Consider the following 20,246-nt stretch of genomic DNA (forward strand, 5'->3'; position numbering starts at 1 on the left):
CACAGACCAGCAGCGTCTGGTTGCTCCTCATTACACACCACAGACCAGCAGCGTCTGGTTGCTCCTCATTACACACCACAGACCAGCAGCGTCTGGTTGCTCCTCATTACACACCACAGACCAGCAGCGTCTGGTTGCTCCTCATTACTCACCACAGACCAGCAGCGTCTGGTTGCTCCTCATTACACACCACAGACCAGCAGCGTCTGGTTGCTCCTCATTACACACCACAGACCAGCAGCGTCTGGTTGCTCCTCATTACACACCACAGACCAGCAGCGTCTGGTTGCTCCTCATTACACACCACAGACCAGCAGCGTCTGGTTGCTCCTCATTAAACACCACAGACCAGCAGCGTCTGGTTGCTCCTCATTACACACCACAGACCAGCAGCGTCTGGTTGCTCCTCATTACACACCACAGACCAGCAGCGTCTGGTTGCTCCTCATTAAACACCACAGACCAGCAGCGTCTGGTTGCTCCTCATTACACACCACCGACCAGCAGCGTCTGGTTGCTCCTCATTACACACCACAGACCAGCAGCGTCTGGTTGCTCCTCATTACACACCACAGACCAGCAGCGTCTGGTTGCTCCTCATTACACACCACAGACCAGCAGCGTCTGGTTGCTCCTCATTACACACCACAGACCAGCAGCGTCTGGTTGCTCCTCATTACACACCACAGACCAGCAGCGTCTGGTTGCTCCTCATTACACACCACAGACCAGCAGCGTCTGGTTGCTTCTCATTACACACCACAGACCAGCAGCGTCTGGTTGCTTCTCATTACACACCACAGACCAGCAGCGTCTGGTTGCTCCTCATTACACACCACGGACCAGCAGCGTCTGGTTGCTCCTCATTACACACCACAGACCAGCAGCGTCTGGTTGCTCCTCATTACACACCACAGACCAGCAGCGTCTGGTTGCTCCTCATTACACACCACAGACCAGCAGCGTCTGGTTGCTCCTCATTACACACCACAGACCAGCAGCGTCTGGTTGCTCCTCATTACACACCACAGACCAGCAGCGTCTGGTTGCTCCTCATTACACACCACAGACCAGCAGCGTCTGGTTGCTCCTCATTAAACACCACAGACCAGCAGCGTCTGGTTGCTCCTCATTACACACCACAGACCAGCAGCGTCTGGTTGCTCCTCATTACCTCATTATAGACCAGCAAATATTATTTACATCATCAACATAGGAATCACTACAGAATGTATTGTATGACTTCTTATACACTATATTAGGCCCAGCCTGACCCCTTATACACTATATTAGGCCCAGCCTTTGTAACTGTGGTTTTCCTAGATATGGCTACTATATTGTGATCACTACACCCAGTGGATTTGGATACTACTTTAGAGCAAATGTCTGCAGCATTAGTAAAGATGTGATCAATACATGTTGATGATTTCATTCCTGTACTGTTTGTAACTACCCTGGTAGGTTGACTGATAACCTGAACCAGGTTGCAGGCACTGGTTACAGGTTGAAGCTTTTTCTTGAGTGGGCAGCCTGATGAATGTAGGTCAATATTTAAATCACCCAGAAAATATACCTCCCTGTAGGTATCATATACATTATCAACCATTTCACACATATTATCCAGATAGTGACTGTTAACACTTGGTGATCTATAGCAGCTTCCCACTAGAATGGGCTTTAGGGGAGGCAGATGAACCTGTAGCCAGATTACTTCAACAGTATTTAACATTATCCAGATACTGACTGTTAGCACTTGGTGGTCTATAGCAGCTTCCCACCAGAATGGGCTTTAGGGGAGGCAGATGAACCTGTAGCCAGATTACTACAACAGTATTTAACATTATCCAGATACTGACTGTTAGCACTTGGTGGTCTATAGCAGCTTCCCACCAGAAGGGGCTTTAGGTGAGGCAGATGAACCTGTAGCCAGATTACTTCAACAGTATTTAACATGAGATCCTCTCTAAGCTTTACAGGAATGTGGTTCTGAATATAAACAGCAACACCTCCACCACTGGCATTTCTGTCTTTTCTGTAGATGTTATAACCTTGTATTGCCACTGTATCATCAAAGGTATTATAAAAGTGAGTTTCAAGAATATGGTGGTATGAAACATTTAGTATTGTAGATATGTAGTAGTGTAATAATGTTATATGATGTACTGTTTGATATGAAATTTAAGTGCCTTAATGTGTTTGGACCCCAGGAAGAGCAGCTGCTGCGTTGACAGGAACTAATGGGGATCCATAATAAACCCCAGGAAGAGTAGCTGCTGCCTTGGCAGGAACTAATGGGGATCCATAATAAACCCCAGGAAGAGTAGCTGCTGCCTTGGCAGGAACTAATGGGGATCCATAATAAACCCCAGGAAGAGTAGCTGCTGCCTTGGCAGGAACTAATGGGGATCCATAATAAACCCCAGGAAGAGTAGCTGCTGCGTTGACAGGAACTGATGGGGATCCATAATAAACCCCAGGAAGAGTAGCTGCTGCCTTGGCAGGAACTAATGGGGATCCATAATAAACCCCAGGAAGAGTAGCTGCTGCCTTGGCAGGAACTAATGGGGATCCATAATAAACCCCAGGAAGAGTAGCTGCTGCCTTGGCAGGAACTAATGGGGATCCATAATAAACCCCAGGAAGAGTAGCTGCTGCCTTGGCAGGAACTAGTGGGGATCAATAATAAACCCCAGGAAGAGTAGCTGCTGCCTTGGCAGGAACTAATGGGGATCTATAATAAAGCCCAGGAAGAGTAGCTGCTGCCTTGGCAGGAACTAATGGGGATCCATAATAAACCCCAGGAAGAGTAGCTGCTGCCTTGGCAGGAACTAATGGGGATCCATAATAAACCCCAGGAAGAGTAGCTGCTGCCTTGGCAGGAACTAATGGGGATCCATAATAAACCCCAGGAAGAGTAGCTGCTGCCTTGGCAGGAACTAATGGGGATCCATAATAAACCCCAGGAAGAGTAGCTGCTGCCTTGGCAGGAACTAATGGGGATCCATAATAAACCCGAGGAAGAGTAGCTGCTGCCTTGGCAGGAACTAATGGGGATCCATAATAAACCCCAGGAAGAGTAGCTGCTGCCTTGGCAGGAACTAATGGGGATCCATAATAAACCCCAGGAAGAGTAGCTGCTGCCTTGGCAGAAACTGCTCCCCAGTGTGTGTCCTACCCTCCCCAGTGTGTGTCCTACCCTCCCCAGTGTGTGTCCTACCCTCCCCAGTGTGTGTCCTACGCTGCCCAGTGTGTGTCCTACCCTCCCCAGTGTGTGTCCTACCCTCCCCAGTGTGTCCTACGCTCCCCAGTGTGTGTCCTACGCTCCCCAGTGTGTGTCCTACCCTCCGCAGTGTGTGTCCTACCCTCCCCAGTGTGTGTCCTACCCTCCCCAGTGTGTGTCCTACCCTCCCCAGTGTGTGTCCTACGCTCCCCAGTGTGTGTCCTTCGCTGCCCAGTGTGTGTCCTACCCTCCCCAGTGTGTGTTGTGTGTGTCCTTCGCTCCCCAGTGTGTGTCCTACGCTCCCCAGTGTGTGTCCTACCCTCCCCAGTGTGTATCCTACCCTCCCCAGTGTGTGTCCTACGCTCCCCAGTGTGTGTCCTACCCTCCCCAGTGTGTGTTGTGTGTGTCCTACCCTCCCCAGTGTGTGTCCTACCCTCCCCAGTGTGTGTCCTACCCTCCCCAGTGTGTGTTGTGTGTGTCCTACCCTCCCCAGTGTGTGTCCTTCGCTCCCCAGTGTGTGTCCTACCCTCCCCAGTGTGTATCCTACCCTCCCCAGTGTGTGTCCTACCCTCCCCAGTGTGTGTCCTACCCTCCCCATGTGTGTCCTACCCTCCCCAGTGTGTGTCCTACCCTCCCCAGTGTTGGTCCTACCCTCCCAGTGTGTGTCCTACCCTCCCCAGTGTGTCCTACCCTCCCCAGTGTGTGTCCTACCCTCCCCAGTGTGTGTCCTACGCTCCCCAGTGTGTGTCCTACCCTCCCCAGTGTGTGTCCTACCCTCCCCAGTGTGTGTCCTACCCGCCCCAGTGTGTGTCCTACCCTCCCCAGTGTGTGTCCTACCCTCCCCAGTGTTGGTCCTACCCTCCCCAGTGTGTGTCCTACCCTCCCCAGTGTGTGTCCTACGCTCCCCAGTGTGTGTCCTACGCTCCCCAGTGTGTGTCCTACCCTCCCCAGTGTGTGTCCTACCCTCCCCAGTGTGTGTCCTACCCTCCCCAGTGTGTCCCTACCCTCCCCAGTGTGTGTCCTACCCTCCCCAGTGTGTGTCCTACCCTCCCCAGTGTGTCCTCCTGTGCTACCCTCCCCAGTGTGTCCTACCCTCCCCAGTGTGTGTCCTACGCTCCCCAGTGTGTCCCCTCGCTCCCCAGTGTGTGTCCTACGCTCCCCAGTGTGTGTCCTACCCTCCCCAGTGTGTGTCCTACCCTCCCCAGTGTGTGTCCTACCCTCCCCAGTGTGTGTCCTACCCTCCCCAGTGTGTGTCCTACCCTCCCCAGTGTGTGTCCTACCCTCCCCAGTGTGTGTCCTACGCTCCCCAGTGTGTGTCCTACACTCCCTAAGTGTGTGTCCTACCCTCCCCAGTGTGTCCTACCCTCCCCAGTGTGTGTCCTACCCTCCCCAGTGTGTGTCCTACCCTCCCCAGTGTGTGTCCTACCCTCCCCAGTGTGTGTCCTACCCTCCCCAGTGTTGGTCCTACCCTCCCCATGTGTCCTACGCTCCCCAGTGTGTGTCCTACCCTCCCCAGTGTGTATCCTACCCTCCCCAGTGTGTGTCCTACGCTCCCCAGTGTGTGTCCTACGCTCCCCAGTGTGTGTCCTACCCTCCCCAGTGTGTCCTACGCTCCCCAGTGTGTGTCCTACCCTCCCCAGTGTGTGTCCTACGCTCCCCAGTGTGTGTCCTACCCTCCCCAGTGTGTCCTACCCTCCCCAGTGTGTGTCCTACCCTCCCCAGTGTGTGTCCTACGCTCCCCAGTGTGTGTCCTACCCTCCCCAGTGTGTCCTACCCTCCCCAGTGTGTGTCCTACGCTCCCCAGTGTGTGTCCTACCCTCCCCAGTGTGTCCCTACGCTCCCCAGTGTGTCCTACGCTCCCCAGTGTGTGTCCTACCCTCCCCAGTGTGTGTCCTACCCTCCCCAGTGTGTCCCTACGCTCCCCAGTGTGTGTTGTGTGTCCTACCCTCCCCAGTGTGTGTTGTGTGTCCTACCCTCCCCAGTGTGTGTTGTGTGTCCTTCGCTCCCCAGTGTGTCCCTACCCTCCCCAGTGTGTGTCCTACCCTCCCCAGTGTGTGTCCTACCCTCCCCAGTGTGTGTCCTACGCTCCCCAGTGTGTGTCCTACGCTGCCCAGTGTGTGTCCTTCGCTCCCCAGTGTGTGTCCTACCCTCCCCAGTGTGTGTCCTACCCTCCCCAGTGTGTGTCCTACCCTCCCCAGTGTGTGTCCTACCCTCCCCAGTGTGTGTCCTACGCTCCCCAGTGTGTGTCCTACCCTCCCCAGTGTGTCCTACCCTCCCCAGTGTGTCCCTACCCTCCCCAGTGTGTGTCCTACCCTCCCCAGTGTGTCCTACGCTCCCCAGTGTGTATCCTACGCTCCCCAGTGTGTGTTGTGTGTGTCCTACCCTCCCCAGTGTGTGTCCTACCCTCCCCAGTGTGTGTCCTACCCTCCCCAGTGTGTGTCCTACGCTCCCCAGTGTGTGTCCTACCCTCCCCAGTGTGTCCTACCCTCCCCAGTGTGTGTCCTACCCTCCCCAGTGTGTGTCCTACCCTCCCCAGTGTGTCCTACGCTCCCCAGTGTGTATCCTACGCTCCCCAGTGTGTGTTGTGTGTGTCCTACCCTCCCCAGTGTGTGTCCTACCCTCCCCAGTGTGTGTCCTACCCTCCCCAGTGTGTGTCCTACGCTGCCCAGTGTGTGTCCTACGCTCCCCAGTGTGTGTCCTACCCTCCCCAGTGTGTGTCCTACCCTCCCCAGTGTGTGTCCTACCCTCCCCAGTCCCCAGTGTGTGTCCTACCCTCCCCAGTGTGTGTCCTACCCTCCCCAGTGTGTGTCCTACCCTCCCCAGTGTGTGTCCTACCCTCCCCAGTGTGTCTCCTACCCTCCCCAGTGTGTGTCCTACGCTCCCCAGTGTGTGTCCTACGCTCCCCAGTGTGTGTCCTACCCTCCCCAGTGTGTCCTACGCTCCCCAGTGTGTGTCCTACCCACCCCAGTGTGTCCTACGCTCCCCAGTGTGTGTCCTACCCTCCCCAGTGTGTCCTACCCTCCCCAGTGTGTGTCCTACCCTCCCCAGTGTGTGTCCTACGCTCCCCAGTGTGTGTCCTACCCTCCCCAGTGTGTCCTACCCTCCCCAGTGTGTGTCCTACGCTCCCCAGTGTGTGTCCTACCCTCCCCAGTGTGTCCTACGCTCCCCAGTGTGTCCTACGCTCCCCAGTGTGTGTCCTACCCTCCCCAGTGTGTCCTACGCTCCCCAGTGTGTGTTGTGTGTCCTACCCTCCCCAGTGTGTGTTGTGTGTCCTTCGCTCCCCAGTGTGTGTCCTACCCTCCCCAGTGTGTGTCCTACCCTCCCCAGTGTGTGTCCTACCCTCCCCAGTGTGTGTCCTACCCTCCCCAGTGTGTGTCCTACGCTCCCCAGTGTGTGTCCTACGCTGCCCAGTGTGTGTCCTTCGCTCCCCAGTGTGTGTCCTACCCTCCCCAGTGTGTGTCCTACCCTCCCCAGTGTGTGTCCTACCCTCCCCAGTGTGTGTCCTACCCTCCCCAGTGTGTGCCCTGTGTCCTACGCTCCCCAGTGTGTGTCCTACCCTCCCCAGTGTGTCCTACCCTCCCCAGTGTGTGTCCTACCCTCCCCAGTGTGTGTCCTACCCTCCCCAGTGTGTCCTACGCTCCCCAGTGTGTGTCCTACCCTCCCCAGTGTGTGTCCTACCCTCCCCAGTGTGTGTCCTACCCTCCCCAGTGTGTCCTACCCTCCCCAGTGTGTATCCTACGCTCCCCAGTGTGTGTTGTGTGTGTCCTACCCTCCCCAGTGTGTGTCCTACCCTCCCCAGTGTGTGTCCTACCCTCCCCAGTGTGTGTCCAACGCTCCCCAGTGTGTGTCCTACGCTCCCCAGTGTGTGTCCTACCCTCCCCAGTGTTGGTCCTACCCTCCCCAGTGTGTGTCCTACCCTCCCCAGTGTGTGTCCTACCCTCCCCAGTGTGTATCCTACCCTCCCCAGTGTGTCCCACGCTCCCCAGTGTGTGTCCTACGCTCCCCAGTGTGTGTCCTACCCTCCCCAGTGTGTCCTACGCTCCCCAGTGTGTGTCCTACCCTCCCCAGTGTGTGTCCTACGCTCCCCAGTGTGTGTCCTACCCTCCCCAGTGTGTCCTACCCTCCCCAGTGTGTGTCCAACCCTCCCCAGTGTGTGTCCCTACGCTCCCCAGTGTGTGTCCTACCCTCCCCAGTGTGTCCTACCCTCCCCAGTGTGTGTCCTACGCTCCCCAGTGTGTGTCCTACCCTCCCCAGTGTGTCCTACGCTCCCCAGTGTGTCCTACGCTCCCCAGTGTGTGTCCTACCCTCCCCAGTGTGTGTCCTACCCTCCCCAGTGTGTGTTGTGTGTCCTACCCTCCCCAGTGTGTGTTGTGTGTCCTTCGCTCCCCAGTGTGTGTCCTACCCTCCCCAGTGTGTGTCCTACCCTCCCCAGTGTGTGTCCTACCCTCCCCAGTGTGTGTCCTACGCTCCCCAGTGTGTGTCCTACGCTGCCCAGTGTGTGTCCTTCGCTCCCCAGTGTGTGTCCTACCCTCCCCAGTGTGTGTCCTACCCTCCCCAGTGTGTGTCCTACCCTCCCCAGTGTGTGTGCTACCCTCCCCCCCAGTGTGTGTCCTACGCTCCCCAGTGTGTGTCCTACCCTCCCCAGTGTGTGTCCTACCCTCCCCAGTGTGTGTCCTACCCTCCCCAGTGTGTGTCCTACCCTCCCCAGTGTGTGTCCTACCCTCCCCAGTGTGTCCTACGCTCCCCAGTGTGTGTCCTACCCTCCCCAGTGTGTGTCCTACCCTCCCCAGTGTGTGTCCTACCCTCCCCAGTGTGTGTCCTACCCTCCCCAGTGTGTATCCTACGCTCCCCAGTGTGTGTTGTCCCCAGTGTGTCCTACCCTCCCCAGTGTGTGTCCTACCCTCCCCAGTGTGTGTCCTACCCTCCCCAGTGTGTGTCCTACGCTCCCAGTGTGTGTCCCACGCTCCCCAGTGTGTGTCCTACCCTCCCCAGTGTGTGTCCTACCCTCCCCAGTGTGTGTCCTACCCTCCCCAGTGTGTGTCCTACCCTCCCCAGTGTGTCCCTGGCTCCCCAGTGTGTCCTGCCCAGTGTGTCCCTCCCCACCCTCCCCAGTGTGTGTCCTACCCTCCCCAGTGTGTATCCTACCCTCCCCAGTGTGTGTCCTACGCCTCCCCAGTGTGTGTCCTACGCTCCCAGTGTGTGTCCTACCCTCCCCAGTGTGTCCTACCCTCCCCAGTGTGTGTCCTACCCTCCCCAGTGTGTGTCCTCCCCAGTGTGTGTCCTCCCCCCAGTGTGTGTCCTACCCTCCCCAGTGTGTGTCCCCTCCCCAGTGTGTGTCCTACCCTCCCCAGTGTGTCCTCCCCAGTGTGTGTCCTACCCTCCCCAGTGTGTGTCCTACGCTCCCCAGTGTGTGTCCTACCCTCCCCAGTGTGTCCTACCCTCCCCAGTGTGTGTCCTACCCTCCCCAGTGTGTGTCCTACGCTCCCCAGTGTGTGTCCTACCCTCCCCAGTGTGTGTCCTACCCTCCCCAGTGTGTGTCCCACCCTCCCCAGTGTGTCCCTACGCTCCCCAGTGTGTGTCCTACCCTCCCCAGTGTGTCCTACGCTCTCCAGTGTGTGTCCTACCCTCCCCAGTGTGTGTCCTACGCTCCCCAGTGTGTCCTACCCTCCCCAGTGTGTCCTACCCTCCCCAGTGTGTGTCCCACCCTCCCCAGTGTGTGTCCACGCTCCCCAGTGTGTGTCCTACCCTCCCCAGTGTGTCCTACCCTCCCCAGTGTGTCCTACCCTCCCCAGTGTGTGTCCTACCCTCCCCAGTGTGTCCTACGCTCCCCAGTGTGTATCCTACGCTCCCCAGTGTGTGTTGTGTGTGTCCTACCCTCCCCAGTGTGTGTCCTACCCTCCCCAGTGTGTGTCCTACCCTCCCCAGTGTGTGTCCTCCCCACGCTCCCCAGTGTGTGTCCTACCCTCCCCAGTGTGTCCTACCCTCCCCAGTGTGTGTCCTACCCTCCCCAGTGTGTCCTACCCTCCCCAGTGTGTCCTACGTGTGTCCTCCCCCCAGTGTGTATCCTACGCTCCCCAGTGTGTGTTGTGTGTGTCCTACCCTCCCCAGTGTGTGTCCTACCCTCCCCCAGTGTGTGTCCTACCCTCCCCAGTGTGTGTCCTACGCTGCCCAGTGTGTGTCCTACCCTCCCCAGTGTGTGTCCTACGCTCCCCAGTGTGTGTCCTACCCTCCCCAGTGTGTCCTACCCTCCCCAGTGTGTGTCCTACCCTCCCCAGTGTGTGTCCTACGCTCCCCAGTGTGTGTCCTACCCTCCCCAGTGTGTATCCTACCCTCCCCAGTGTGTGTCCTACGCTCCCCAGTGTGTGTCCTACGCTCCCCAGTGTGTGTCCTACCCTCCCCAGTGTGTCCTACGCTCCCCAGTGTGTGTCCTACCCTCCCCAGTGTGTGTCCCCCAGTACGCTCCCCAGTGTGTGTCCTACCCTCCCCAGTGTGTCCTACCCTCCCCAGTGTGTGTCCTACCCTCCCCAGTGTGTGTCCTACGCTCCCCAGTGTGTGTCCTACCCTCCCCAGTGTGTCCTACCCTCCCCAGTGTGTGTCCTACGCTCCCCCCAGTGTGTGTCCTACCCTCCCCAGTGTGTCCTACGCCTCCCCCAGTGTGTCCTACGCTCCCCAGTGTGTCCTACCCTCCCCAGTGTGTCCTACGCTCCCCAGTGTGTGTTGTGTGTCCTACCCTCCCCAGTGTGTGTTGTGTGTCCTTCGCTCCCCAGTGTGTGTCCTACCCTCCCCAGTGTGTGTCCTACCCTCCCCAGTGTGTGTCCTACCCTCCCCAGTGTGTGTCCTACCCTCCCCAGTGTGTGTCCTACGCTCCCCAGTGTGTGTCCTACGCTGCCCAGTGTGTGTCCTTCGCTCCCCAGTGTGTGTCCTACCCTCCCCAGTGTGTGTCCCCAGTACCCTCCCCAGTGTGTGTCCTACCCTCCCCAGTGTGTGTCCTACCCTCCCCAGTGTGTGCCCTACGCTCCCCAGTGTGTGTCCTACCCTCCCCAGTGTGTCCTACCCTCCCCAGTGTGTGTCCTACCCTCCCCAGTGTGTGTCCTACCCTCCCCAGTGTGTCCTACGCTCCCCAGTGTGTGTCCTACCCTCCCCAGTGTGTGTCCTACCCTCCCCAGTGTGTGTCCTACCCTCCCCAGTGTGTATCCTACGCTCCCCAGTGTGTGTTGTGTGTGTCCTACCCTCCCCAGTGTGTGTCCTACCCTCCCCAGTGTGTGTCCTACCCTCCCCAGTGTGTGTCCTACGCTGCCCAGTGTGTGTCCTACGCTCCCCAGTGTGTGTCCTACCCTCCCCAGTGTTGGTCCTACCCTCCCCAGTGTGTGTCCTACCCTCCCCAGTGTGTGTCCTACCCTCCCCAGTGTGTATCCTACCCTCCCCAGTGTGTGTCCTACGCTCCCCAGTGTGTGTCCTACGCTCCCCAGTGTGTGTCCTACCCTCCCCAGTGTGTCCTACGCTCCCCAGTGTGTGTCCTACCCTCCCCAGTGTGTGTCCTACCCTCCCCAGTGTGTGTCCTACGCTCCCCAGTGTGTGTCCTACCCTCCCCAGTGTGTCCTACCCTCCCCAGTGTGTGTCCTACGCTCCCCAGTGTGTGTCCTACCCTCCCCAGTGTGTCCTACGCTCCCCAGTGTGTCCTACGCTCCCCAGTGTGTGTCCTACCCTCCCCAGTGTGTGTCCTACCCTCCCCAGTGTGTGTTGTGTGTCCTACCCTCCCCAGTGTGTGTTGTGTGTCCTTCGCTCCCCAGTGTGTGTCCTACCCTCCCCAGTGTGTGTCCTACCCTCCCCAGTGTGTGTCCTACCCTCCCCAGTGTGTGTCCTACGCTCCCCAGTGTGTGGTGTGTGTCCTTCGCTCCCCAGTGTGTGTCCTACCCTCCCCAGTGTGTGTCCTACCCTCCCCAGTGTGTCCTACGCTCCCCAGTGTGTGTCCTACCCTCCCCAGTGTGTGTCCCTACGCCTCCCCAGTGTGTGTCCTACCCTCCCCAGTGTGTCCTACCCTCCCCAGTGTGTGTCCTACCCTCCCCAGTGTGTGTCCTACCCTCCCCAGTGTGTCCTACGCTCCCCAGTGTGTCCTACCCTCCCCAGTGTGTGTCCTACCCTCCCCAGTGTGTGTCCTACCCTCCCCAGTGTGTGTCCTACCCTCCCCAGTGTGTATCCTACGCTCCCCAGTGTGTGTTGTGTGTGTCCTACCCTCCCCAGTGTGTGTCCTACCCTCCCCAGTGTGTGTCCTACCCTCCCCAGTGTGTGTCCTACGCTGCCCAGTGTGTGTCCTACGCTCCCCAGTGTGTGTCCTACCCTCCCCAGTGTGTGTCCTACCCTCCCCAGTGTGTGTCCTACCCTCCCCAGTGTGTGTCCTACCCTCCCCAGTGTGTGTCCTACCCTCCCCAGTGTGTGTCCTACCCTCCCCAGTGTGTATCCTACCCTCCCCAGTGTGTGTCCTACGCTCCCCAGTGTGTGTCCTACGCTCCCCAGTGTGTGTCCTACCCTCCCCAGTGTGTCCTACGCTCTCCAGTGTGTGTCCTACCCTCCCCAGTGTGTGTCCTACGCTCCCCAGTGTGTGTCCTACCCTCCCCAGTGTGTCCTACCCTCCCCAGTGTGTGTCCTACCCTCCCCAGTGTGTGTCCTACGCTCCCCAGTGTGTGTCCTACCCTCCCCAGTGTGTCCTACCCTCCCCAGTGTGTGTCCTACGCTCCCCAGTGTGTGTCCTACCCTCCCCAGTGTGTCCTACGCTCCCCAGTGTGTCCTACGTTCCCCAGTGTGTGTCCTACCCTCCCCAGTGTGTGTCCTACCCTCCCCAGTGTGTCCTACGCTCCCCAGTGTGTGTTGTGTGTCCTACCCTCCCCAGTGTGTGTTGTGTGTCCTACCCTCCCCAGTGTGTGTTGTGTGTCCTTCGCTCCCCAGTGTGTGTTGTGTGTCCTTCGCTCCCCAGTGTGTCCTACCCTCCCCAGTGTGTGTCCTACCCTCCCCAGTGTGTGTCCTACCCTCCCCAGTGTGTGTCCTACCCTCCCCAGTGTGTGTCCTACGCTCCCCAGTGTGTGTCCTACGCTGCCCAGTGTGTGTCCTTCGCTCCCCAGTGTGTGTCCTACCCTCCCCAGTGTGTGTCCTACCCTCCCCAGTGTGTGTCCTACCCTCCCCAGTGTGTGTCCTACCCTCCCCAGTGTGTGTCCTACGCTCCCCAGTGTGTGTCCTACCCTCCCCAGTGTGTGTCCTACCCTCCCCAGTGTGTGTCCTACCCTCCCCAGTGTGTGTCCTACCCTCCCCAGTGTGTCCTACGCTCCCCAGTGTGTGTCCTACCCTCCCCAGTGTGTGTCCTACCCTCCCCAGTGTGTGTCCTACCCTCCCCAGTGTGTGTCCTACCCTCCCCAGTGTGTATCCTACGCTCCCCAGTGTGTGTTGTGTGTGTCCTACCCTCCCCAGTGTGTGTCCTACCCTCCCCAGTGTGTGTCCTACCCTCCCCAGTGTGTGTCCTACGCTGCCCAGTGTGTGTCCTACGCTCCCCAGTGTGTGTCCTACCCTCCCCAGTGTGTGTCCTACCCTCCCCAGTGTGTGTCCTACCCTCCCCAGTGTGTGTCCTACCCTCCCCAGTGTGTGTCCTACCCTCCCCAGTGTGTGTCCTACGCTCCCCAGTGTGTGTCCTTCCCTCCCCAGTGTGTGTCCTACCCTCCCCAGTGTGTGTCCTACGCTCCCCAGTGTGTGTCCTACCCTCCCCAGTGTGTCCTACCCTCCCCAGTGTGTGTCCTACGCTCCCCAGTGTGTGTCCTACACTCCCCAGTGTGTGTCCTACCCTCCCCAGTGTGTGTCCTACCCTCCCCAGTGTGTGTCCTACCCTCCCCAGTGTGTGTCCTACCCTCCGCAGTGTGTGTCCTACCCTCCGCAGTGTGTCCTACCCTCCCCAGTGTGTGTCCTACGCTCCCCAGTGTGTGTCCTACGCTCCCCAGTGTGTGTCCTACGCTCCCCAGTGTGTGTCCTACGCTCCCCAGTGTGTGTCCTACCCTCCCCAGTGTGTGTCCTACCCTCCCCAGTGTGTGTCCTTCGCTCCCCAGTGTGTGTCCTACGCTCCCCAGTGTGTGTCCTACCCTCCCCAGTGTGTGTCCTACCCTCCCCAGTGTGTGTCCTACCCTCCCCAGTGTGTGTCCTACGCTCCCCAGTGTGTGTCCTACCCTCCCCAGTGTGTGTCCTACCCTCCCCAGTGTGTGTCCTACCCTCCCCAGTGTGTGTCCTACCCTCCCCAGTGTGTGTCCTACCCTCCCCAGTGTGTGTCCTACCCTCCCCAGTGTGTGTCCTTCGCTCCCCAGTGTGTGTCCTACCCTCCCCAGTGTGTGTCCTACCCTCCCCAGTGTGTGTTGTGTGTCCTACGCTCCCCAGTGTGTGTCCTACCCTCCCCAGTGGTTGTCCTACCCTCCCCAGTGTGTCCTACCCTCCCCAGTGTGTGTCCTACCCTCCCCAGTGTGTGTCCTACGCTCCCCAGTGTGTGTCCTACCCTCCCCATGTGTGTCCTACGCTCCCCAGTGTGTGTTGTGTGTGTTCTACGCTCCCCAGTGTGTGTCCTACGCTCCCCAGTGTGTGTCCTACCCTCCCCAGTGTGTCCTTCGCTGCCCAGTGTGTGTCCTACGCTCCCCATGTGTGTCCTACGCTCCACAGTGTGTGTCCTACGCTCCCCAGTATGTGTCCTACGCTCCCCAGTGTGTGTCCTACCCTCCCCAGTGTGTGTCCTACCCTCCCCAGTGTGTGTTGTGTGTGTCCTTCGCTCCCCAGTGTGTGTCCTACCCTCCCCAGTGTGTGTTGTGTGTGTCCTTCGCTCCCCAGTGTGTGTCCTACCCTCCCCAGTGTGTGTCCTACGCTCCCCAGTGTGTGTTGTGTGTGTCCTACGCTCCCCAGTGTGTGTCCTACGCTCCCCAGTGTGTGTTGTGTGTGTCCTACCCTCCCCAGTGTGTGTCCTACGCTCCCCAGTGTGTGTTGTGTGTGTCCTTCGCTCCCCAGTGTGTGTCCTACCCTCCCCAGTGTGTGTTGTGTGTGTCCTTCGCTCCCCAGTGTGTGTCCTACCCTCCCCAGTGTGTGTTGTGTGTGTCCTTCGCAACCCAGTGTGTGTCTCACCCGTTCTTTGTAGTAGAATGATGATATGGAGACATGGTCCTTGTCCGTGTGGGTGGGGCTGCCACTGTACAGCCTCAGAGAGCTCTGAGACTCACTACGCATCTTCATAGGAGTCAGGACCCCACTGTGGTACGCAGACAGGGCCGACAGGGACCTGGGGACCCACAGAGGCAGGTTAACAAGGACCCCACTGTGGTACGGAGACAGGGACCTGGGGACCCACAGAGGCAGGTTAACAAGGACCCCACTGTGGTACGGAGACAGGGACCTGGGGACCCACAGAGGCAGGTTAACAAGGACCCCACTGTGGTACGGAGACAGGGCCGACAGGGACCTGGGGGACACATAGAGGCAGGTTAACAAGGACCCCACTGTGGTACAGAGACAGGGACCTGGGGACACACAGAGGCAGGTTAACAAGGACCCCACCGTGGTACGGAGACAGGGACCTGGGGACCCACAGAGGCAGGTTAACAAGGACCCCACCGTGGTACGGAGACAGGGACCTGGGGACCCACAGAGGCAGGTTAACAAGGACCCCACTGTGGTACGGAGACAGGGACCTGGGGACCCACAGAGGCAGGTTAACAAGGACCCCACTGTGGTACGGAGACAGGGACCTGGGGACACAGAGGCAGGTTAACAAGGACCCCACTGTGGTACGGAGACAGGGACCTGGGGACACATAGAGGCAGGTTAACAAGGACCCCACTGTGGTACGGAGACAGGGACCTGGGGGACACATAGAGGCATGTTAATGAGTGCAGCAGTATAAAGTGTACCTGGGTGTGGGTTCAGTGGGTGGTACCGAGCGATGCATAGTGATGGGTCTTGTGAAGTACACCAAGCAGCCGGTGCCACAGAAGCGAGCCCCGGAGGTACGAGGGAAGGGGATGTTGGCATCCTGGTAGGAGCCGTAGGTGTTGGTGACCCGGGGGAAGGCTGGCAGAGCAGGGGTCACGGGGTTAGACAGGACGTACGGGTTGGCAGCACTACCATCCTCCTGGGTCTATGGAGCAAGAACAGAGAAAACATACTGTTATGGGCCAGCCCCTTGTATTCCGCTGGGACAGCCCCTCGTATCCCGCTGGGACAGCCCCTCGTATCCCGCTGGGACAGCCCCTCGTATCCCGCTGGGACAGCCCCTCGTATCCTGCTGGGACAGCCCCTTGTATCCTGCTGGAACAGCCCCTTGTATCCTGCTGGAACAGCCCCTCGTATCCTGCTGGAACAGCCACTCGTATCAGCCCCTCGTATCCCGCTGGGACAGCCCCTCGTATCCCGCTGAGACAGCCCCTCGTATCCCGCAGGGACAGCCCCTCGTATCCCGCAGGGACAGCCCCTCGTATCCCGCAGGGACAGCCCCTCGTATCAGCCCCTAGTATCCTGCTGGGACAGCCCCTCGTATCCTGCTGGGACAGCCCCTCGTATCCCGCTGGGACAGCCCCTCGTATCCCGCTGGGACAGCCCCTCGTATCCCGCTGGGACAGCCCCTCGTATCCCGCTGGGACAGCCCCTCGTATCCTGCTGGGACAGCCCCTCGTATCCCACTGGGACAGCCCCTCGTATCAGCCCCTCGTATCCCGCTGGGACAGCCCCTCGTATCCTGCTGGGACAGCCCCTCGTATCCCGCTTGGACAGCCCCTCGTATCAGCCCCTCGTATCCCGCTGGGACAGCCCCTCGTATCCTGCTGGGACAGCCCCTCGTATCCCGCTGGGACAGCCCCTCATATCCCACTGGGACAGCCCCTCGTATCAGCCCCTCGTATCCCGCTGGGACAGCCCCTCGTATCCCGCTGGGACAGCCCCTCGTATCCCGCTGGGACAGCCCCGTATCCCGCTGGGACAGCCCCTCGTATCCCGCTGGGACAGCCCCTCGTATCCCGCTGGGAAAGCCCCTCGTATCCCGCTGGGAAAGCCCCTCGTATCCCACTGGGACAGCCCCTCGTATCAGCCCCTCGTATCCCGCTGGGACAGCCCCTCGTATCCCGCTGGGACAGCCCCTCGTATCCCGCTGGGACAGCCCCTCGTATCCCGCTGGGACAGCCCCTCGTATTCCGCTGGGACAGCCCCTCGTATCCCGCTGGGACAGCCCCTCGTATCCCGCTGGGACAGCCCCTCGTATCCCGCTGGGACAGCCCCTCGTATCCCGCTGGGACAGCCCCTCGTATCCCGCTGGGACAGCCCTCGTATCCCGCTGGGACAGCCCCTCGTATCCCGCTGGGACAGCCCCTCGTATCCCGCTGGGACAGCCCCTCGTATCCCGCTGGGACAGCCCCTCGTATCCCGCTGGGACAGCCCCTCGTATCCCGCTGGGAAAGCCCCTCGTATCCCACTGGGACAGCCCCTCGTATCAGCCCCTCGTATCCTGCTGGGACAGCCCCTCGTATCCTGCTGGGACAGCCCCTCGTATCCTGCTGAGACAGCCCCTCGTATCCTGCTGAGACAGCCCCTCGTATCCTGCTGAGACAGCCCCTCGTATCAGCCCCTCGTATCCTACTGGGACAGCCCCTCATATCAGCCCCTCGTATACCGCTGGGACAGCCCCTCGTATCCCGCTGGGACAGCCCCTCGTATCCCGCTGGGACAGCCCCTCGTATCCCGCTGGGAAAGCCCCTCGTATCCCACTGGGACAGCCCCTCGTATCCCGCTGGGACAGCCCCTCGTATCCCGCTGGGACAGCCCCTCGTATCCCGCTGGGACAGCCCCTCGTATCCCGCTGAGACAGCCCCTCGTATTCCGCTGGGACAGCCCCTCGTATCCCGCTGGGACAGCCCCTCGTATCCCGCTGAGACAGCCCCTCGTATCCCGCTGGGACAGCCCTCGTATCCCGCTGGGACAGCCCCTCGTATCCCGCTGGGACAGCCCCTCGTATCCCGCTGGGACAGCCCCTCGTATCCCGCTGGGACAGCCCCTCGTATCCCGCTGGGACAGCCCCTCGTATCCCGCTGGGACAGCCCCTCGTATCCCGCTGGGACAGCCCCTCGTATCCCGCTGGGACAGCCCCTCGTATCCCGCTGGGACAGCCCCTCGTATCCCGCTGGGACAGCCCCTCGTATCCCGCTGGGACAGCCCTCGTATCCCGCTGGGACAGCCCCTCGTATCCCGCTGGGACAGCCCCTCGTATCCCGCTGGGACAGCCCCTCGTATCCCGCTGGGACAGCCCCTCGTATCCCACTGGGACAGCCCCTCGTATCAGCCCCTCGTATCCCGCTGGGACAGCCCCTCGTATCCTGCTGGGACAGCCCCTCGTATCCCGCTGGGACAGCCCCTCGTATCCCACTGGGACAGCCCCTCGTATCAGCCCCTCGTATCCCGCTGGGACAGCCCCTCGTATCCCGCTGGGACAGCCCCTCGTATCCCGCTGGGACAGCCCCTCGTATCCCGCTGGGAAAGCCCCTCGTATCCCACTGGGACAGCCCCTCGTATCAGCCCCTCGTATCCTGCTGAGACAGCCCCTCGTATCCTGCTGGGACAGCCCCTCGTATCCTGCTGGGACAGCCCCTCGTATCCTGCTGAGACAGCCCCTCGTATCCTGCTGAGACAGCCCCTCGTATCCTGCTGAGACAGCCCCTCGTATCCTGCTGAGACAGCCCCTCGTATCCTGCTGAGACAGCCCCTCGTATCCTGCTGGGACAGCCCCTCGTATCAGCCCCTCGTATCCTGCTGAGACAGCCCCTCGTATCCTGCTGGGACAGCCCCTCGTATCCTGCTGGGACAGCCCCTCGTATCCTGCTGAGACAGCCCCTCGTATCCTGCTGAGACAGCCCCTCGTATCCTGCTGAGACAGCCCCTCGTATCCTGCTGAGACAGCCCCTAGTATCCTGCTGGGACAGCCCCTCGTATCCTGCTGAGACAGCCCCTCGTATCAGCCCCTCGTATCCTACTGGGACAGCCCCTCATATCAGCCCCTCGTATACCGCTGGGACAGCCCCTCATATCAGCCCCTCGTATACCGCTGGGACAGCCCCTCGTAAGACTAGAAGAGGCCTTCATATTGCAGGTCTGTCTAAGACTAGAGGAGACCTCCAGATTGCAGGCCTGTCTAAGACTAATATGTTTTGGTGCACTGAGCAACACTTGAAAGTTGTGAGAATTTTGTGCAACTTCCGGTGAACTGAGGCTGTACCCTGACAGTTTAAACAGTAACCAATAGGCTGTACCCTGACAGTTTAGACAGTAGCCAATAGGCTGTACCCTGACAGTTTAGACAGTAGCCAATAGGCTGTACCCTGACAGTTTAGACAGTAGCCAATAGGCTGTACCCTGACAGTTTAGACAGTAGCCAATAGGCTGTACCCTGACAGTTTAGACAGTAGCCAATAGGCTATACCCTGACAGTTTAGACAGTAGCCAATAGGTTGTACCCTGACAGTTTAGACAGTAGCCAATAGGTTGTACCCTGACAGTTTTAGACAGGAAGCATGGGGTGGCAGCAGCATGTTGTGGAGGTGCTTTGCTGCAGGAGGGACTGGTGCACTTCACAAAATAGATGGCATCATAGGTAGGAAAGTTATGTGGATATATGGAAGCAACATCTCAAGACATCAGTCAGGAAGTTAAAGCTTGGTCGCAAATGGGTCTTCCAAATGGACAATGACCCCAAGCATACTTCCAAAGTTGTGGCAAAACGGCCTAAGGACAACAAAGTCAAGGTATTGGAGTGGCCATCACAAAGCCTTGACCTCAATCATATAGAAAACCTGTGGGCAGAACTGAAAAAGCGTGTGTGAGCAAGGAGGCCTACAAACCTGACTCAGTTACACCAGCTCTGTCAGGAGGCCTACACACCTGACTCAGTTACACCAGCTCTGTCAGGGGGAATGGGCCAAAACTCACCCAACTTATTGTGGGAAGCTTGCGGAAGGCTACCCAAAACATTTGACCCAAGTTAAACAATTTAAAAGGCAATGCTACTAAATACTAACTGAGTGTATGTAAACTTCTGACCCACTGGGAATGTGATGCAATCAAATCAAATCAAAGTTTATTTGTCACATGCGCTGAATACAACAGGTGAAATGCTGACTTACAGGCTCTAACCAATAGTGTAATGCTGACTTACAGGCTCTAACCAATAGTGTAATGCTGACTTACAGGCTCTAACCAATAGTGTAATGCTGACTTACAGGCTCTAACCAACAGTGTAATGCTGACTTACAGGCTCTAACCAACAGTGCAATGCTGACTTACAGGCTCTAACCAACAGTGTAATGCTGACTTACAGGCTCTAACCAACAGTGTAATGCTGACTTACAGGCTCTAACCAACAGTGCAATGCTGACTTACAGGCTCTAACCAACAGTGTAATGCTGACTTACAGGCTCTAACCAACAGTGCAATGCGTACTTACAGGCTCTAACCAATGGTGCAAAAAAGGTATCAGGTGAACAATAGGTAGGTAAAGAAATAAAACAACAGTAAAAAGACAGGTTATATACAGTAGACAGGCTATATACAGTAGAGAGGTTATATACAGTAGAGGCTATATACAGTAGAGAGGTTATATACAGTAGAGAGGTTATATACAGTAGAGAGGCTATATACAGTAGAGAGGCTATATACAGTAGCGAGGCTATATACAGTAGAGAGGCTATATACAGTAGAGGTTATAACAGTAGAGGGGCTATATACAGTAGAGAGGCTATATACAGTAGAGAGGCTATATACAGTAGAGGTTATAACAGTAGAGGGGCTATATACAGTAGAGAGGCTATATACAGTAGACAGGCTATATACAGTAGAGGGGTTATATACAGTGGAGAGGTTATATACAGTAGAGAGGTTATATACAGTAGAGATGTTATATACAGTAGAGAGGCTATATACAGTAGAGAGGCTATATACAGTAGAGAGGTTATATACAGTAGAGAGGTTATATACAGTAGAC

The 20,246-nt window shown here is 58.2% G+C and overlaps 1 protein-coding gene across 1 annotated transcript in view; it reads right to left on the reverse strand.

The window, feature by feature from the left end:
• The window catches only part of LOC135537973 (GATOR2 complex protein WDR59-like), a 75,912-nt gene that overhangs the window by 30,344 nt on the left and 25,322 nt on the right, over positions 1-20,246 (reverse strand). Inside the window, exons 10-12 of the mRNA XM_064963984.1 lie at positions 15,139-15,365; positions 14,287-14,510; positions 1,475-1,530 (exon numbers count right to left, since the gene is read on the reverse strand). Coding sequence (XP_064820056.1) covers positions 1,475-1,530; positions 14,287-14,510; positions 15,139-15,365 — 507 coding nt within the window. The remainder of the gene's footprint in view (positions 1-1,474; positions 1,531-14,286; positions 14,511-15,138; positions 15,366-20,246) is intronic.

The sequence above is a fragment of the Oncorhynchus masou genome, unplaced genomic scaffold, assembly GCF_036934945.1.
Source record: "Oncorhynchus masou masou isolate Uvic2021 unplaced genomic scaffold, UVic_Omas_1.1 unplaced_scaffold_880, whole genome shotgun sequence".
NCBI classification, from domain to species: domain Eukaryota; kingdom Metazoa; phylum Chordata; class Actinopteri; order Salmoniformes; family Salmonidae; genus Oncorhynchus; species Oncorhynchus masou.